Source organism: Oncorhynchus gorbuscha, unplaced genomic scaffold, assembly GCF_021184085.1.
Source record: "Oncorhynchus gorbuscha isolate QuinsamMale2020 ecotype Even-year unplaced genomic scaffold, OgorEven_v1.0 Un_scaffold_1577, whole genome shotgun sequence".
NCBI classification, from domain to species: domain Eukaryota; kingdom Metazoa; phylum Chordata; class Actinopteri; order Salmoniformes; family Salmonidae; genus Oncorhynchus; species Oncorhynchus gorbuscha.
The window spans coordinates 49,488-69,257 of NW_025746312.1; the positions used below are offsets into that span (position 1 = coordinate 49,488).

General features: G+C 38.5%; 1 protein-coding gene across 1 annotated transcript in view; it reads left to right on the forward strand.

The window, feature by feature from the left end:
- Nucleotides 1-19,770, forward strand: part of LOC124023293 (cytochrome P450 3A27-like) — a 39,159-nt gene continuing 19,389 nt past the window's right edge. The window contains exons 1-6 of the mRNA XM_046337798.1: nucleotides 1-238; nucleotides 4,970-5,063; nucleotides 9,772-9,823; nucleotides 11,906-12,006; nucleotides 12,335-12,448; nucleotides 17,683-17,771. Coding sequence (XP_046193754.1) covers nucleotides 165-238; nucleotides 4,970-5,063; nucleotides 9,772-9,823; nucleotides 11,906-12,006; nucleotides 12,335-12,448; nucleotides 17,683-17,771 — 524 coding nt within the window. The 5' untranslated portion in view covers nucleotides 1-164. The remainder of the gene's footprint in view (nucleotides 239-4,969; nucleotides 5,064-9,771; nucleotides 9,824-11,905; nucleotides 12,007-12,334; nucleotides 12,449-17,682; nucleotides 17,772-19,770) is intronic.

Here is a 19,770-nt window from a genome sequence, read left to right on the forward strand (position 1 = left end):
GTGCTTTTCCGACAGGATATAATAATCACTTGCAACCTGTACGGTCTCAAACAAAGCTCGGAGAAGAGCAGCGGTCGGTAGTCGACATCGGAGAAGTGAACGAACCCGAGAGGAAACGGAGCCTTTGTTTTCGGAAGCAGCAGGGAGGCGAACCGGAGGAAAAGATGATGAGTTTTCTGCCATACTTCTCCGCCGAGACCTGGACCCTCCTGGCCCTCCTCATCACCCTCATTGTAGTGTAAGGACATACATCAAATCAAATGTTATTTGTCACATTTATCATAGTTTATCTCGTGGAAATAATCAGTCAATTATTTTTCACAAATACCAGAGCCTGTGAGTTCAAATAGACTTGTATTACGACATAATAAAAGCCTGAGCTGGTTCATTGAACTTTTCCAGTCTTGGCAAAACACTTCTTATACAGCTGTCCTCCTTCCTATGGAAGGACCCATAGTAACTCCTCTAAATGACTCATCACCTCTGGCATTTAACCACCGTTATCTTATTGCCTTGCACTAAGTTTAGTTTGGTTTCACTTTAGGGCATGGAAACTTTAGAGCCACAGCAATAGTTCAACAATACAGACTAGGACCATAGCAACAGTCCATAGAAATAACCAATACATGTCATCCTGCTAACTCCTCTGAAAGGAACACCCATGTTCTGATAAAATCCCAAGAGGTGTAACCATAGCAACAGTATATATTAGACCATACCACTGCTACCAAAATAAAGAGGCCATGTCCACTCCCCAGACAGGTGCAGGTCTAATGGTGTCTGATGACCCAAACCCACATAAAGAGGGCACTCATCTTGCGGACCTTCCTGAAATGTATAAAGACCACAAATGTTCTGGAAAAGGATCAATATTAACCGATGTAGACTAACAGTGAAATGCTTACTTACAGGTTCTTTACCTACAATGTATCATAACTGTTCTGGAAAATGCTCAATGTCTGAAACAGATCAGGCTGTGTCACAATGGTAAAATGGCTATACACAGAGTAACATGGCTATATACAGAATAACATGGCTATATACAGAATAACATGGCTATAAACAGAATAACATGGCTATATACCGAATAACATGGCTATATACATAATAACATGGCTATATACAGAATAACATGGCTATATACCGAATAACATGGCTATATACAGAGTAACATGGCTATATACAGAGTAACATGGCTATATACAGAGTAACATGGCTATATACAGAGTAACATGGCTATATACTGAATAACATGGCTATATACAGAATAACATGGCTATATACAGAATAACATGGCTATATACCGAATAACATGGCTATATACCGAATAACATGGCTATATACAGAGTAACATGGCTATATACAGAGTAACATGGCTATATACAGAGTAACATGGCTATATACAGAGTAACATGGCTATATACAGAGTAACATGGCTATATACAGAATAACATGGCTATATACCGAATAACATGGCTATATACAGAGTAACATGGCTATATACAGAGTAACATGGCTATATACAGAGTAACATGGCTATATACAGAGTAACATGGCTATATACCGAATAACATGGCTATATACAGAATAACATGGCTATATACAGAATAACATGGCTATATACCGAATAACATGGCTATATACCGAATAACATGGCTATAAACAGAGTAACATGGCTATATACAGAGTAACATGGCTATATACAGAGTAACATGGCTATATACAGAGTAACATGGCTATATACAGAGTAACATGGCTATATACAGAGTAACATGGCTATATACAGAGTAACATGGCTATATACAGAATAACATGGCTATATACCGAATAACATGGCTATATACAGAGTAACATGGCTATATACAGAGTAACATGGCTATATACAGAATAACATGGCTATATACCGAATAACATGGCTATATACAGAGTAACATGGCTATATACAGAGTAACATGGCTATATACAGAATAACATGGCTATATACCGAATAACATGGCTATATACAGAGTAACATGGCTATATACAGAGTAACATGGCTATATACATAACATGGCTATATACAGAGTAACATGGCTATATACAGAGTAACATGGCTATATACCGAATAACATGGCTATATACAGAATAACATGGCTATATACAGAATAACATGGCTATATACCGAATAACATGGCTATATACCGAATAACATGGCTATATACAGAGTAACATGGCTATATACAGAATAACATGGCTATATACCGAATAACATGGCTATATACAGAGTAACATGGCTATATACAGAGTAACATGGCTATATACAGAATAACATGGCTATATACCGAATAACATGGCTATAAACAGAGTAACATGTCTATATACAGAATAACATGGCTATATACCGAATAACATGGCTATAAACAGAGTAACATGTCTATATACAGAATAACATGGCTATATACCGAATAACATGGCTATATACAGAGTAACATGGCTATATACAGAGTAACATGGCTATATACAGAATAACATGGCTATATACTGAATAACATGGCTATATACAGAGTAACATGGCTATATACAGAGTAACATGGCTATATACAGAGTAACATGGCTATATACAGAGTAACATGGCTATATACCGAATAACATGGCTATATACAGAATAACATGGCTATATACAGAATAACATGGCTATATACCGAATAACATGGCTATATACCGAATAACATGGCTATAAACAGAGTAACATGGCTATATACAGAGTAACATGGCTATATACAGAATAACATGGCTATATACCGAATAACATGGCTATATACAGAGTAACATGGCTATATACAGAATAACATGGCTATATACCGAATAACATGGCTATATACAGAGTAACATGGCTATATACAGAGTAACATGGCTATATACAGAATAACATGGCTATATACCGAATAACATGGCTATAAACAGAGTAACATGTCTATATACAGAATAACATGGCTATATACCGAATAACATGGCTATAAACAGAGTAACATGTCTATATACAGAATAACATGGCTATATACCGAATAACATGGCTATATACCGAATAACATGGCTATATACCGAATAACATGTCTATATACAGAATAACATGGCTATATACCGAATAACATGGCTATATACCGAATAACATGTCTATATACAGAATAACATGGCTATATACCGAATAACATGGCTATATACCGAATAACATGGCTATATACAGAGTAACATGGCTATATACAGAATAACATGGCTATATACCGAATAACATGGCTATAAACAGAGTAACATGTCTATATACAGAATAACATGGCTATATACCGAATAACATGGCTATAAACAGAGTAACATGTCTATATACAGAATAACATGGCTATATACCGAATAACATGGCTATATACAGAATAACATGGCTATATACAGAATAACATGGCTATATACAGAATAACATGGCTATATACCGAATAACATGTCTATATACAGAATAACATGGCTATATACAGAGTAACATGTCTATATACAGAATAACATGGTTATATACAGAATAACATGGTTATATACAGAATAACATGGCTATATACAGAATAACATGGCTATATACAGAATAACATGGCTATATACAGAATAACATGGCTATATACAGAATAACATGGCTATATACAGAATAACATGGCTATATACAGAATAACATGGTTATATACAGAATAACATGGTTATATACCGAATAACATGGCTATATACAGAATAACATGGCTATATACAGAATAACATGGCTATAAACAGAGTAACATGGCTATATACCGAATAACATGGCTATATACAGAATAACATGGCTATATACAGAGTAACATGGCTATATACAGAATAACATGGCTATATACAGAATAACATGGCTATATACCGAGTAACATGTCTATATACAGAATAACATGGCTATATACAGAATAACATGGCTATATACAGAATAACATGGCTATATACAGAATAACATGGTTATATACAGAATAACATGGCTATATACAGAATAACATGGCTATATACAGAATAACATGGTTATATACCGAATAACATGGCTATATACAGAATAACATGGCTATATACAGAATAACATGGCTATATACAGAGTAACATGGCTATATACAGAATAACATGGCTATATACCGAATAACATGGCTATATACAGAGTAACATGTCTATATACAGAATAACATGGCTATATACAGAGTAACATGGCTATATACAGAGTAACATGGCTATATACAGAGTAACATGGCTATATACAGAATAACATGGCTATATACAGAGTAACATGGCTATATACAGAGTAACATGGCTATATACAGAGTAACATGGCTATATACAGAATAACATGGCTATATACAGAATAACATGGCTATATACAGAGTAACATGGCTATATACAGAGTAACATGGCTATATACAGAGTAACATGGCTATATACAGAGTAACATGGCTATATACAGAGTAACATGGCTATATACAGAGTAACATGGCTATATACAGAGTAACATGGCTATATACAGAGTAACATGGCTATATACAGAGTAACATGGCTATATACAGAATAACATGGCTATATACAGAGTAACATGGCTATATACAGAGTAACATGGCTATATACAGAATAACATGGCTATATACAGAGTAACATGGCTATATACAGAATAACATGGCTATATACAGAATAACATGGCTATATACAGAATAACATGGTTATATACAGAGTAACATGGTTATATACAAGGATACTTATACTTAATATAACTTCTCTAGAACATTTTACTATTTACCGTGTGTGTGTGTGTGTGTGTGTGTGTGTGTGTGTGTGTGTGTGTGTGTGTGTGTGTGTGTGTGTGTGTGTGTGTGTGTGTGTGTGTGTGTGTGTGTGTGTGTGTGTGTGTGTGTGTGTGTGTGTGTGTGTGTGTGTGTGTGTGTGTGTGTGTGTACAGGTACGGGTACTGGCCCTATGGTGTATTCACTAAGATGGGTATCCCTGGTCCCAAACCCCTACCTTACTTTGGCACAACGATGGGGTATAGAAAGGTTAGTACACATTCAGAATAAACATCTCTTATTGTTCTCCTATGTAATACAATACATTGAGAAGGAAAAAGAGGACTAGCCTTTTTTGTTGTTTGAACAATAGATAAATACAAGGTAATATGAGACATGATCAGTCTAGAAGTTGTATTATTGACCCTGGGGACCATATAAAATAACAAACCCTCCACAACCCTCACCTGTTCAGCTGTAGGACACACCTACATGACCTCCTAGGGCATGAATCAGCTATTTTCTCTCACTCTCTCTCTCTTTCTCTCTGTCTCTCTCTCTCTCTCTTTCTCTCTGTCTCTCTCTCTCTCTCTTTCTCTCTGTCTCTCTCTATCTATCTATCTATCTATCTATCTATCTATCTATCTATCTATCTATCTATCTATCTCTCTCTCCCTCTCCCTCTCCCTCTCCCTCTCCCTCTCCCTCTCCCTCTCCTCTCTCTCTCTCTCCCTCTCCCTCTCCCTCTCTCTCTCTCTCTCTCTCTCTCTCTCTCTCTCTCTCTCTCTCTCTCTCTCTCTCTCTCTCTGTCTCTGTCTCTGTCTCTGTCTCTGTCTCTGTTATGCTGGTGAATGAGGACCCAAAAGCGACTTAACAGAAACAGAGTCTTTATTCCAGTCTTAAACAAAAATGATAATCCTGGATATTATCTTAGGTAAATACAAAACAGGAAAACTGAAATCCACTCGTCAGTAGAGAGGAACGACTGGAGACGCGACCACAGACTGCAGGTCGCTTCGGGAAGGCACAGGCCGTAGCTGACATAGACACCTGCTCACACGCAGCATCTGAAGGCAAAAAACACGACAGGGCGGAACAAGGACACAGAACAGCAAACATCAAACAAGGATCCGACAAGGACAGAAGCGGAAAACAGAGGGAGAAATAGGGACTCTAATCAGAGGGCAAAATAGGGGACAGGTGTGAAAGAGTAAATGAGGTAGTTAGGAGAATGAGGAACAGCTGGGAGCAGGAACGGAACGATAGAGAGAGAGAGCGAGAGAGGGAGAGAGGGAGGGGGAGAGAGAGGGATAGAAAGAGGGAAAGAACCTAATAAGACCAGCAGGGGGAAACGAATAGAAGAGAAAGCACAAGGACAAGACATGACAATATATGACAAAACATGACAGTACCCCCCCACTCACCGAGCGCCTCCTGGCGCACTCGAGGAGGAACCCTGGCGGCAACGGAGGAAATCATTGATCAACAAACGGTCCAGCACGTCCCGAGAAAGAACCCAACTCCTCTCCTCAGGACTGTAACGGAAGACGATGAAGAGGGAATCTAGGGCTATTACTCTTATAAAAATGAGACACGGGTAGAGAACTGTAAGCGTTAGAGCAATCAGGACCAAACAGGCCAGGAGAGTAACAACTAGGGACAGACTGAGACACAGCAAGGCTAAGACCAGGAACAGGAGAGAGGCGGTGGCTGTGGACAGACTGAGACACAGCAAGTGCAGGAGCAGGACCAGGAGAGACGCGGTGGCAGGGGACAGACTGAGACACAGCAAGGGCAGGAGAGATGCGGTGGCTGGGGACAGACTGAGACCCAGCAAGGCCAGGAGCAGAAGCAGAAAAAAAGTTACCGGACTTATTCTGCGCGCAGTCCGAACAAGCAGCCACGAAACGGCGCGTGTCACGCTCCTGAGTAGGCCACCAAAACCGCTGGCGAATAGAAGCAAGCGTACCCCGAACGCCGGGGTGGCCAGCTAACTTGGCAGAGTGAGCCCACTGAAGAACAGCCAGACGAGTAGAGACAGGAACGAAAAGAAGGTTACTAGGACAGCGCGCGGCGACGGAGTGTGAGTGAGTGCTTGCTTGACCTGTCTCTCAATTCCCCAGACATTCAACCCGACAACACGCCCCTCAGGGAGAATCCCCTCGGGGTCGGTAGACGCTACAGAAGAACTGAAGAGACGGAATAAAGCATCAGGCTTGGTGTTCTTAGTACCCGGGCGATAAGAAATCACGAACTCGAAACGAGCGAAAAACAACGCCCAACGAGCTTGACGCGCATTGAGTCGTTTGGCAGAACGGATGTACTCAAGGTTCTTTTGGTCAGTCCAAACGACAAAAGCAATGGTCGCCCCCTCCAACCACTGTCGCCATTCGCCTAGGGCTAAACGGATGGCGGGCAGTTCGCGGTTAGCCACATCATAGTTACGTTCCGACGGCGACAGGCGATGAGAAAAATACGCGCAAGGGTGGACCCCATCGTCAGTATGGGAGCGCTGGGACAGAATGGCTCCCACGCCCACCCCCGACGCGTCTACCTCGACAATGAACTGTTTAGTGACGTCAGGTGCAACAAGGATAGGAGCGGATGCAAAACGCTTCTTGAGGAGATCAGTACAACAATCATACGACCAGTGAGGAGGAAGGGAGGTGGCTCTAGACCGACTGAAGACCGTGCGCAGATCATGATATTCCTCCGGCCCTCCTGTCAAATCACCAGGTTCCTCCTGTGAAGAGGGAGCAGAAGAAACAGGAGGAATAGCAGACATTAAACATTTCACATGACAAGAAACGTTCCAGGAAAGGATAGAATTACTAGACCAATCAAAAGAAGGATTATGACACACTAGCCAGGGATGACCAAAAACAACAGGTGTAAAAGGTGAATGAAAAATCAAAAAAGAAATGGTCTCACTATGGTTACCAGATACTGTGAGGGTTAAAGGTAGTGTTTCACATAATATACTGGGGAGAGGACTACCATCCAAGGCGAACATGACCGTGGGCTCCCCTAACTGTCTGAGAGGAATGTCATGTTCCCGAGCCCAGGCTTCGTCCATAAAACAGCCCTCCGCCCCAGAGTCTATTAATGCACTGCAGGAAGCTGCCGATCCGGTCCAGCGTAGATGGACCGGCAAGGTAGTACAGGTACTTGACGGAGAGGACAGAGTAGTAGCGCTTATCAGTCGCCCTCCGCTTACTGATGAGCTCTGGCCTTTAACTGGACATGAAATGACAAAATGACCAGCGGAACCGCAATAGAGACAGAGGCGGTTGGTGATTCTCCGTTCCCTCTCCTTAGTCGAGATGCGAATACCCCCCAGCTGCATGGGCTCAACACCTGAGTCAGTGGGGAAAGATGGTAGTGTCGGGGAGAGGGGGACACAGTTAACGCGAGCTCTCTTCCATGAGCTCGGTGACGAAGATCTACCCGTCGTTCAATGCGAATAGCGAGTTCAATCAAAGAATCCACGCTGGATGGAACCTCCCGGGAGAGAATCTCATCCTTAACCTTAGCGTGGAGTCCCTCCAGAAAACGAGCGAGCAACGCCTGCTCGTTCCAGTTACTGGAGGTTATGGATCGATTACCTTGACATAGGGAAGACAGGGACCAGGAAGCTTCTTTCCCAAAAACAGAACGATCAAAAACCCGTATCATCTCCTCTTTAAAGTTCTGATACTCGTTAGTACACTCAGCCCTTGCCTCCCAGATAGCTGTGCCCCACTCCCGAGCCCGTCCAGTAAGGAGTGATATGACGTAGGCGATCCGAGCTCTCTCTTGAGTATGTGTTGGGCTGGAGAGAGAACACAATATCACACTGGGTGAGAAAGGAGCGGCACTCAGTGGGCTGCCCAGAGTAACATGGTGGGTTATTAACCCTAGGTTCCGGAGACTCGGAAGACCAGGAAGTAGCTGGTGGCACGAGACGAAGACTCTGAAACTGTCCTGAGAGGTCGGAGACCTGAGCGGCCAGGGTCTCAACGGCATGACGAGCAGCAGACAATTCCTGCTCGTTTCTGCCGATCATCGCTCCCTGGAACTCGACAGCAGAGTAGAGAGAATCCGTAGTCGCTGGGTCCATTCTTGGTCGGATCCTTCTGTTATGCTGGTGAATGAGGACCCAAAAGCGACTTAACAGAAACAGAGTCTTTATTCCAGTCTTAAACAAAAACGATAATCCTGGATTTTATCTTAGGTAAATACAAAACAGGAAAACTGAAATCCACTCGTCAGTAGAGAGGAACGACTGGAGACGCGACCACAGACTGCAGGTCGCCGGGAAGGCACAGGCCGTAGCTGACATAGACACCTGCTCACACGCAGCATCTGAAGAAGGCAAAAAACACGACAGGGCAGAACAAGGACACAGAACAGCAAACATCAAACAAGGATCCGACAAGGACAGAAGCGGAAAACAGAGGGAGAAATAGGGACTCTAATCAGAGGGCAAAATAGGGGACAGGTTTGAAAGAGTAAATGAGGTAGTTAGGAGAATGAGGAACAGCTGGGAGCAGGAACGGAATGATAGAGAGAGAGAGCGAGAGAGGGAGAGAGGGAGGGGGAGAGAGAGGGATAGAAAGAGGGAAAGAACCTAATAAGACCAGCAGGGGGAAACGAATAGAAGAGGAAGCACAAGGACAAGACATGACAATATATGACAAAACATGACAGTCTCTCTCTCTCTCTCTCTCTCTCTCTCTCTCTCTCTCTCTCTCTCTCTCTCTCTCTCTCTCTCTCTCTCTCTCTCTCTCTCTCTCTCTATCTCTCTCTCTCTCTCTCTCTCTCTCTCTCTCTCTCTCTCTCTCTCTCTGTCTCTCTCTCTCTCTCTCTCGCTCTCTCTCTCTCTCTCTCTCTCTCTCTCTCTCTCTCTCTCTCTCTCTCTCTCTCTCTCTCTCTCTCTCTCTCTCTCTCTCTCTCTCTCTCTCTCTCTCTCTCTCTGTCTCTCTCTGTCTCTCTACAGGGCATCGCTAACTTTGACACAGAGTGCTTTCAGAAGTACGGGAGAATCTGGGGTGAGTTCAGTTGACTGTACCGTACTAGGATGACTCACAACTGTACTATGCTCTTTCAATTCATCACCTGCTGGAGCTGTCATGTGACCATGAGGAATAGTATTCATAATATCAACAACAACCCGACTCATGTTTTCTTTGTAGTTTTATATGAGGTGGTTAAATGTGTGTCTGTGTTTCTCCTCGGTGAAGGATCTATGATGGGAGGAAGTCTGTTCTCTGTATCATGTAGGATTGTAGGTGTATCCAGACCTCTTCACTTTTTCCACATTTTGTTACATTACAGCCTTGTTCTAAAATGGATTTAATCATTTTTTTCCCTCATCAATCTACTCACACAATACCCCATTATGACATCACAATACCCCATTATGACATCACAATACCCCATTATGACATCACAATACCCCATTATGACATCACAATACCCCTTATTGACAACGCAAAACCTGTTTGTTTTCACTCCAGTCTGAGGTCTTGAGCAGACTTTCATCATGGATCTCTCTGTACTTTGCTCTGTTCATCTTTCCCTCGATCCTGACTAGTCTGCCAGTCCCTGCCACTGAAAAACATCCCCACAGCATGATGCTGCCACCACCATGCTTTACCATAGGGATGGTGCCACCACCGTGTTTCACCATAGGGATGGTGCCACCACCGTGCTTCACCATAGGGATGGTGCCACCACCGTGCTTCACCATAGGGATGGTGCCACCACCGTGCTTCACCATAGGGATGGTGCCACCACCGTGCTTCACCATAGGGATGGTGCCACCACCATGCTTTACCGTGGGGATGGTGCCAGGTTTCATCCAGACGTGATGCTGCCACCACCATGTTTCACCATAGGGATGGTGCCACCACCGTGTTTCACCATAGGGATGGTGCCACCACCATGCTTTACCGTGGGGATGGTGCCAGGTTTCATCCAGACGTGATGCTGCCACCACCATGTTTCACCATAGGGATGGTGCCACCACCATGCTTCACCATAGGGATGGTGCCACCACCGTGCTTCACCATAGGGATGGTGCCATGTTTCATCCAGACGTGACCCTTGGCATTCAGGCCAAAGAGTTTAATCTTGATTTCATCTGACCAGAGACTCTTGTTTCTCATTGTCTGAGAGTCTTTAGTTACCATTTGACAAACAGGTGACAGGTGATGAGCAGTGTCTGGCTTCCTCCAGATGTGGCACTTGGCATTCAGGCCAAAGAGTTCAATCTTGGTTTCATCAGAACAGAGAATCTTGTTTCTCATAGTCTGAGAGTCCTTTGGGTGCCTTTTGACAAACTCCAAGCGGGCTGTCATGTGCCTTTTACTGAGGAGTGGCTTCCGTCTGGCCACTCTACCATAAAGGCCTGATTGGTGGACTGTCATGTGCCTTTTACTGAGGAGTGGCTTCCGTCTGGCCACTCTACCATAAAGGCCTGATTGGTGGACTGTCATGTGCCTTTTACTGAGGAGTGGCTTCCGTCTGGCCACTCTACCATAAAGGCCTGATTGGTGGATTGCAGTAGATATGTTTCTCCTCCCGGAAGGTTCTCCCATCTTCGACCTCGTGGCTTGGCGTTTGCTCTGACATGCTCTGTCAACTGTGGGACCTTAATAAGAAGACAGGTGTTTGCCTTTCCAAATCATGTCCAATCAATGGAATTTACCACAGGTATACTCCAATCAAATTGTAGAAGCATCTCAAGCATGATGGAAACATGATCAATAGAAACAAAATGCACCTGAGCTCAATTTGGAGTCTCTTAGCAAACGGTCTGAATAGTTATTTAACTAAGTTATTTCTGTTTTTCTCTTCTCGTTATGGGGTATTGTGATGTCATTATGGGGTATTGTGATGTCATTATGGGGTATTGTGATGTCATTATGGGGTATTGTGATGTCATTATGGGGTATTAAGATGTAGATTTATGAGGGGTTTTATTTATTTAATCATTTTTAGAATAAGGCTGTAACTTAACGAAATGCCTCTGTGAAGGATCTATGACGGGAGGATCTGTGAAGCATCTATGATGGAAGGCAGTCTGTTCTGTGTACCATAAAGCCAGATGTGTGTTTCTCCTCTGTGAAGGATCTATGATGGGAGGCAGCCTGTTCTGTGTATCATGGACAAAAGCATGATCAAGACCGTCCTGATTAAAGAGTGTTACAACATCTTCACCAACCGCAGGGTGAGACACACACACACGCACACGCACACACACACACACACACACACGCACACACACACACACGCACACACACACACGCACGCACGCACGCACGCACGCACGCACGCACGCACGCACGCACGCACACACACACACACACACACACACACACACACACACACACACACCCCTAATAATAATCTGAATAATAATAATCCTAACATTATAACTGATATTATTAATACATTATTTGTGTCGTTCATTATTCATACATTTTAAAGTAGGGTGAATATTATGTAAATACGGTTATCAATATTCAATCATATAATTAATACAACTGTTGTTTAAGAACATCATTCTGAATGGTGAGCTGTTTGACGCGGTGTCCCTTGCCGAGGACGATACATGGAGACGGATCCGCAGTGTCCTCTCACCTTCCTTTACTTCTGGACGACTGAAAGAGGTAGAACCATCCCTCCATCCTTTCTATGTTTTATCAACTTATAAAGTCATTATAGCTTGTTATAACCTCTATAAACTCATTATAGCTTGTTATAAACTCATTATAGCTTGTTATAACCTCTATAAACTCATTATAGCTTGTTATAAACTCTATAAACTCATTATAGCTTGTTATAACCTCTATAAACTCATTATAGCTTGTTATAAACTCATTATAGCTTGTTATAAACTCTATAAACTCATTATAGCTTGTTATAAACTCTATAAACTCATTATAGCTTGTTATAAACTATTAACTCATTATAGCTTGTTATAAACTCTATAAACTCATTCTAGCTTGTTATAAACTCTATAAACTCATTATAGCTTGTTATAACCTCTATAAACTCATTATAGCTTGTTATAAACTCTGTAAACTCATTCTAGCTTGTTATAAACTCTATAAACTCATTATAGCTTGTTATAACCTCTATAAACTCATTATAGCTTGTTATAAACTCTATAAACTCATTATAGCTTGTTATAAACTCTATAAACTCATTATAGCTTGTTATAAACTCTATAAACTCAATATAGCTTGTTATAAACTCTATAAACTCTATAAACTCATTATAGCTTGTTATAACCTCTATAAACTCATTATAGCTTGTTATAAACTCTATAAACTCATTATAGCTTGTTATAACCTCTATAAACTCATTATAGCTTGTTATAAACTCTTTATAAACTCATTATAGCTTGTTATAAACTCTATAAACTCAATATAGCTTGTTATAAACTCTATAAACTCTATAAACTCATTATAGCTTGTTATAACCTCTATAAACTCATTATAGCTTGTTATAAACTCTTTATAAACTCATTATAGCGTGTTATAAACTCTATTAACTCATTATAGCTTGTTATAAACTCATTATAGCTCGTTAAAAACTCTATAAACTCATTATAGCTTGTTATAAACTATTAACTCATTATAGCTTGTTATAACTCTCTATTAACTCATTATAGCTTGTTATAACTCTCTATTAACTCATTATAGCTTGTTATAAACTCATTATAGCTTGTTATAAACTCTATAAACTCATTATAGCTTGTTATAAACTATTAACTCATTATAGCTTGTTATAAACTCTATAAACTCATTCTAGCTTGTTATAAACTCTATAAACTCATTATAGCTTGTTATAACTCTCTATTAACTCATTATAGCTTGTTATAAACTCTATAAACTCATTAGAGCTTGTTATAAACTCTATAAACTCATTAGAGCTTGTTATAAACTCTATAAACTCATTATAGCTTGTTATAAACTCTATAAACTCATTATAGCTTGTTATAAACTCATTATAGCTTGTTATAAACTCTATAAACTCATTATAGCTTGTTATAAACTATTAACTCATTATAGCTTGTTATAAACTCTATAAACTCATTATAGCTTGTTATAACCTCTATAAACTCATTATAGCTTGTTATAAACTATTAACTCATTATAGCTTGTTATAAACTCTATAAACTCATTCTAGCTTGTTATAAACTCTATAAACTCATTATAGCTTGTTATAACCTCTATAAACTCATTATAGCTTGTTATAAACTCTATAAACTCATTCTAGCTTGTTATAAACTCTATAAACTCATTATAGCTTGTTATAACCTCTATAAACTCATTATAGCTTGTTATAAACTCTATAAACTCATTATAGCTTGTTATAAACTCTATAAACTCATTATAGCTTGTTATAAACTCTATAAACTCAATATAGCTTGTTATAAACTCTATAAACTCTATAAACTCATTATAGCTTGTTATAACCTCTATAAACTCATTATAGCTTGTTATAAACTCTATAAACTCATTATAGCTTGTTATAACCTCTATAAACTCATTATAGCTTGTTATAAACTCTATAAACTCATTATAGCTTGTTATAAACTCTATAAACTCTATAAACTCATTATAGCTTGTTATAACCTCTATAAACTCATTAGAGCTTGTTATAAACTCTTTATAAACTCATTATAGCGTGTTATAAACTCTATTAACTCATTATAGCTTGTTATAAACTCATTATAGCTCGTTAAAAACTCTATAAACTCATTATAGCTTGTTATAAACTATTAACTCATTATAGCTTGTTATAAACTCTATAAACTCATTATAGCTTGTTATAACCTCTATAAACTCATTATAGCTTGTTATAAACTATTAACTCATTATAGCTTGTTATAAACTCTATAAACTCATTCTAGCTTGTTATAAACTCTATAAACTCATTATAGCTTGTTATAACCTCTATAAACTCATTATAGCTTGTTATAAACTCTATAAACTCATTCTAGCTTGTTATAAACTCTATAAACTCATTATAGCTTGTTATAACCTCTATAAACTCATTATAGCTTGTTATAAACTCTATAAACTCATTATAGCTTGTTATAAACTCTATAAACTCAATATAGCTTGTTATAAACTCTATAAACTCTATAAACTCATTATAGCTTGTTATAACCTCTATAAACTCATTATAGCTTGTTATAATCTCTATAAACTCATTATAGCTTGTTATAAACTCTATAAACTCAATATAGCTTGTTATAAACTCTATAAACTCTATAAACTCATTATAGCTTGTTATAACCTCTATAAACTCATTATAGCTTGTTATAAACTCTATAAACTCATTATAGCTTGTTATAAACTCTATAAACTCATTATAGCTTGTTATAAACTCTATAAACTCATTATAGCTTGTTATAAACTATTAACTCATTATAGCTTGTTATAAACTCTATAAACTCATTATAGCATGTTATAAACACTTTATAGCTTATTATAAACTATATTAACTCATTATAGCTTGTTATGACTCTATAAACTCATTATAGCTTGTTATAAACTCTATAAACTCATTATAGCTTGTTATAAACTCTATAAACTCATTATAGCTTGTTATAAACTCTATAAACTCATTATAGCTTGTTATAAACTATTAACTCATTATAGCTTGTTATGACTCTATAAACTCATTATAGCTTGTTATAAACTATTAACTCATTATAGCTTGTTATAAACTATTAACTCATTATAGCTTGTTATAAACTCTATAAACTCATCATAGCTTGTTATAAACTATTAACTCATTATAGCTTGTTATAAACTCTATAAACTCAATTTAGCTTGTTATAAACTATTAACTCATTATAGCTTGTTATAAACTCTCTAATAACTCATTATAGCTTGTTATAAACTATTAACTCATTATAGCTTGTTATAAACTCTATAAACTCAATTTAGCTTGTTATAAACTCTCTAATAACTCATTATAGCTCGTTAAAAACTCTATAAACTCATTATAGCTTGTTATAAACTATTAACTCATTATAGCTTGTTATAAACTCTATAAACTCATTATAGCTTGTTATAAACTCTATAAACTCAATTTAGCTTGTTATAAACTCTCTAATAACTCATTATAGCTCGTTAAAAACTCTATAAACTCATTATAGCTTGTTATAAACTATTAACTCATTATAGCTTGTTATAAACTCTATTAACTCATTATAGCTTGTTATAAACTCTATAAACTCATTATAGCTTGTTATAAACTCTTTATAAACTCATTATAGCTTGTTATAAACTCTATAAACTCATTATAGCTTGTTATAAACTCTATAAACTCATTATAGCTTGTTATAAACTATTAACTCATTATAGCTTGTTATAAACTCTATTAACTCATGATATCTTGTTATAAACTCTATAAACTCATTATAGCTTGTTATAAACTCTTTATAAACTCATTATAGCTTGTTATAAACTCTATTAACTCATTATAGCTTGTTATAAACTGCTAACTCATTATAACTATTTTTATACTCATTATCACTTGTTATAAACTCAAACCTAAATCATATCAAATTGTTTTAGTCCCAAACACGTATTTAGCAGTTATGGGTGTAGTGAAATGTTTCTGTTCCTGGCTCCAACAGCAGTAAACAAACAAGACACAACAAAACAATACAAGTCAAAAAGTAAAATAATGGAATTAAGACATTTAGAAATATTAGGATGAGCAATGTCGAAGTCTGGAGTATAAAATTATAAATATAAGTATATCTTTTTTAAATTGATTTTACCTTTATTTACCTAGGCAAGTCAGTTACAAACAAATTCTTATTTACAATGACGGCCTAGGAACAGTGGGTTAACTGGTCTAGGAACAGTGGGTTAACTGGTCTAGGAACAGTGGGTTAGCTGCCCTTTTCAGGAGTAGAACAAATTATTTTTACCTTGTCAGCTCGGGGATTCGATCTAGCAACCTTCCGGTTACTAGTCCAACGTACTTAGCCACTAGGTTACCTGCCTGGGACGTTTACATATACTTAATATGGAGTCATTAAAACTTGTTTTTCAACCACTCCACAAATTTCTTGTTGACAAACTATAATTTTGGCAAGTCGGTGAGGACATCTACTTTGTGCATGACAAAATGAAATTTTTCCAACAATTGTTTACAGACAGATTATTTCACTTATAATACATTGTATCACAATTCCAGTGGGTCAGAAGTTTACACACACTAAGTTGACTGTGCCTTTAAGTTTGGAATATTCCAGAAAATGATGTCATGGCTTCAGACATCATTTGAGTAAATTGGTGGTGTACCTGTGGATGTATTTCAAGGCCTTCCTTCAAACTCAGTGTCTCTTTGCTTGACATCATGGGAAAATCAAAAGAAATCGGGCCAAGACCTCAGAAAAAAATTTAGCCCTCCAAAAGTCTGGTTCATCCTTGGAAGCAATTTCCAAATGGTCAGTCGGTCGGTCGGTCTGTCTGCAGTATATACACGAAATCAACAAAAGTATGTGGACACCTGCTCGTCAAACATCTCAATCCAAAATCATGGGCATTTGCATGGAGTTGGAATCTGGTTTGCTCTGTTTTTAATTATATCTTTCCATCTCTCTCTACCCCCTCTCTCTCTCTCTCTCTACCTCTCTACTACCTCTCTACTGCTGTCTCTCTACCGCTGTCTCTCTACTTATCTCTCTGCCTCTCTACTGCTCTCTACTGCTGTCTCTCTACCTCTCTCTCTCTCTCTCTACCTCTCTAACTCTCTACTGCTCTCTACTGCTGTCTCTACCTTTCTCTTTCTCTCTCTTCTCTCTCTCTCTCTCTCTCTCTCTCTCTCTCTCTCTCTCTCTCTCTCTCTCTCTCTTTCTCTCCTCTAGATGTTTGGTATCATGAAACAGCACTCTGCTAACCTGCTGAATGGAATGAAGAAGCAGGCAGATAAAGACCAGACCATTGATGTGAAGGAGTGAGTCCTGATTCCTAACCTCTGGCTTTTCTTGATTATATACACACACACACACACACACACACACACACACACACACACACACACACACACACACACACACACACACACACACACACACACACACACACACACACACACACACACACACACACACACACACACACACACACACACACACACACACACACACATATATATATAGCCACCCATTGCCTTGATAACAGCTTTGCACACTCTTGGCCTGAGGTAGAGCGCCTCATGATAAGCTGTAGACCACACTATCTACCAAGATTTCATCAATAGTATCGTAGCCGTCTATTTACCAACACACCCCGATGCTGGCACTAAGACCACACTCAACGAGCTGTATAAGGGACAGTAGCCGTCATTGAAAATAAAAAAAAATAATCTTTACTGACTTGCCTAGTTAATTAAAGGTAAAATAATAAAGTAATCTTAACTGATTTGCCTAGTTAATTAAAGGTAAAATAATAATGTAATCTTAACTGACTTGCCTAGTTAATTAAAGGTAAAATAAAAATGTAATCTTAACTGATTTGCCTAGTTAATTAAAGGTAAAATAAAAATGTAATCTTAACTGACTTGCCTAGTTAATTAAAGGTAAAATAATAATGTAATCTTAACTGACTTGCCTAGTTAATTAAAGGTAAAATAATAATGTAATCTTTACTGACTTGCCTAGTTAATTAAAGGTAAAATAATAATGTAATCTTAACTGACTTGCCTAGTTAATTAAAGGTAAAATAATAATGTAATCTTAACTGACTTGCCTAGTTAATTAAAGGTAAAATAATAATGTAATCTTAACTGACTTGCCTAGTTAATTAAAGGTAAAATAATAATGTAATCTTTACTGACTTGCCTAGTTAATTAAAGGTAAAATAAAAATGTAATCTTTACTGACTTGCCTAGTTAATTAAAGGTAAAATAATAATGTAATCTTAACTGACTTGCCTAGTTAATTAAAGGTAAAATAATAATGTAATCTTAACTGACTTGCCTAGTTAATTAAAGGTAAAATAATAATGTAATCTTTACTGACTTGCCTAGTTAATTAAAGGTAAAATAATAATGTAATCTTAACTGACTTGCCTAGTTAATTAAAGGTAAAATAATAATGTAATCTTTACTGACTTGCCTAGTTAATTAAAGGTAAAATAATAATGTAATCTTAACTGACTTGCCTAGTTAATTAAAGGTAAAATAATAATGTAATCTTTACTGACTTGCCTAGTTAATTAAAGGTAAAATAATAATGTAATCTTAACTGACTTGCCTAGTTAATTAAAGGTAAAATAAAAATGTATAAAAATAAGGCCATGAGCGGAGCTCCAAGTGACTTTAACTTAAATCCGTTTGATCTAATATCTACCAGCATGTCACATGTGCAACCACAGGGCAGGACAGATTACCAGCATGTCACATGTGCAAACGCAGGGCAGGACAGATTACCAGCATGTCACATGTGCAACCGCAGGGCAGGACAGATTACCAGCATGTCACATGTGCAACCGCAGGGCAGGACAGATTACCAGCATGTCACATGTGCAACCGCAGGGCAGGACAGATTACCAGCATGTCACATGTGCAACCGCAGGGCAGGACAGATTACCAGCATGTCACATGTGCAACCGCAGGGCAGGACAGATTACCAGCATGTCACATGTGCAACCACAGGGCAGGACAGATTACCAGCATGTCACATGTGCAACCGCAGGGCAGGACAGATTACCAGCATGTCACATGTGCAACCGCAGGGCAGGACAGATTACCAGCATGTCACATGTGCAACCGCAGGGCAGGACAGATTACCAGCATGTCACATGTGCAACCACAGGGCAGGACAGATTACCAGCATGTCACATGTGCAACCGCAGGGCAGGACAGATTACCAGCATGTCATACTGAGGGTAGTGTGTACAGACCAGTACAGCACTGGGGCCAAACTTCCTGCCATCCAGGACCTACAGTTGAT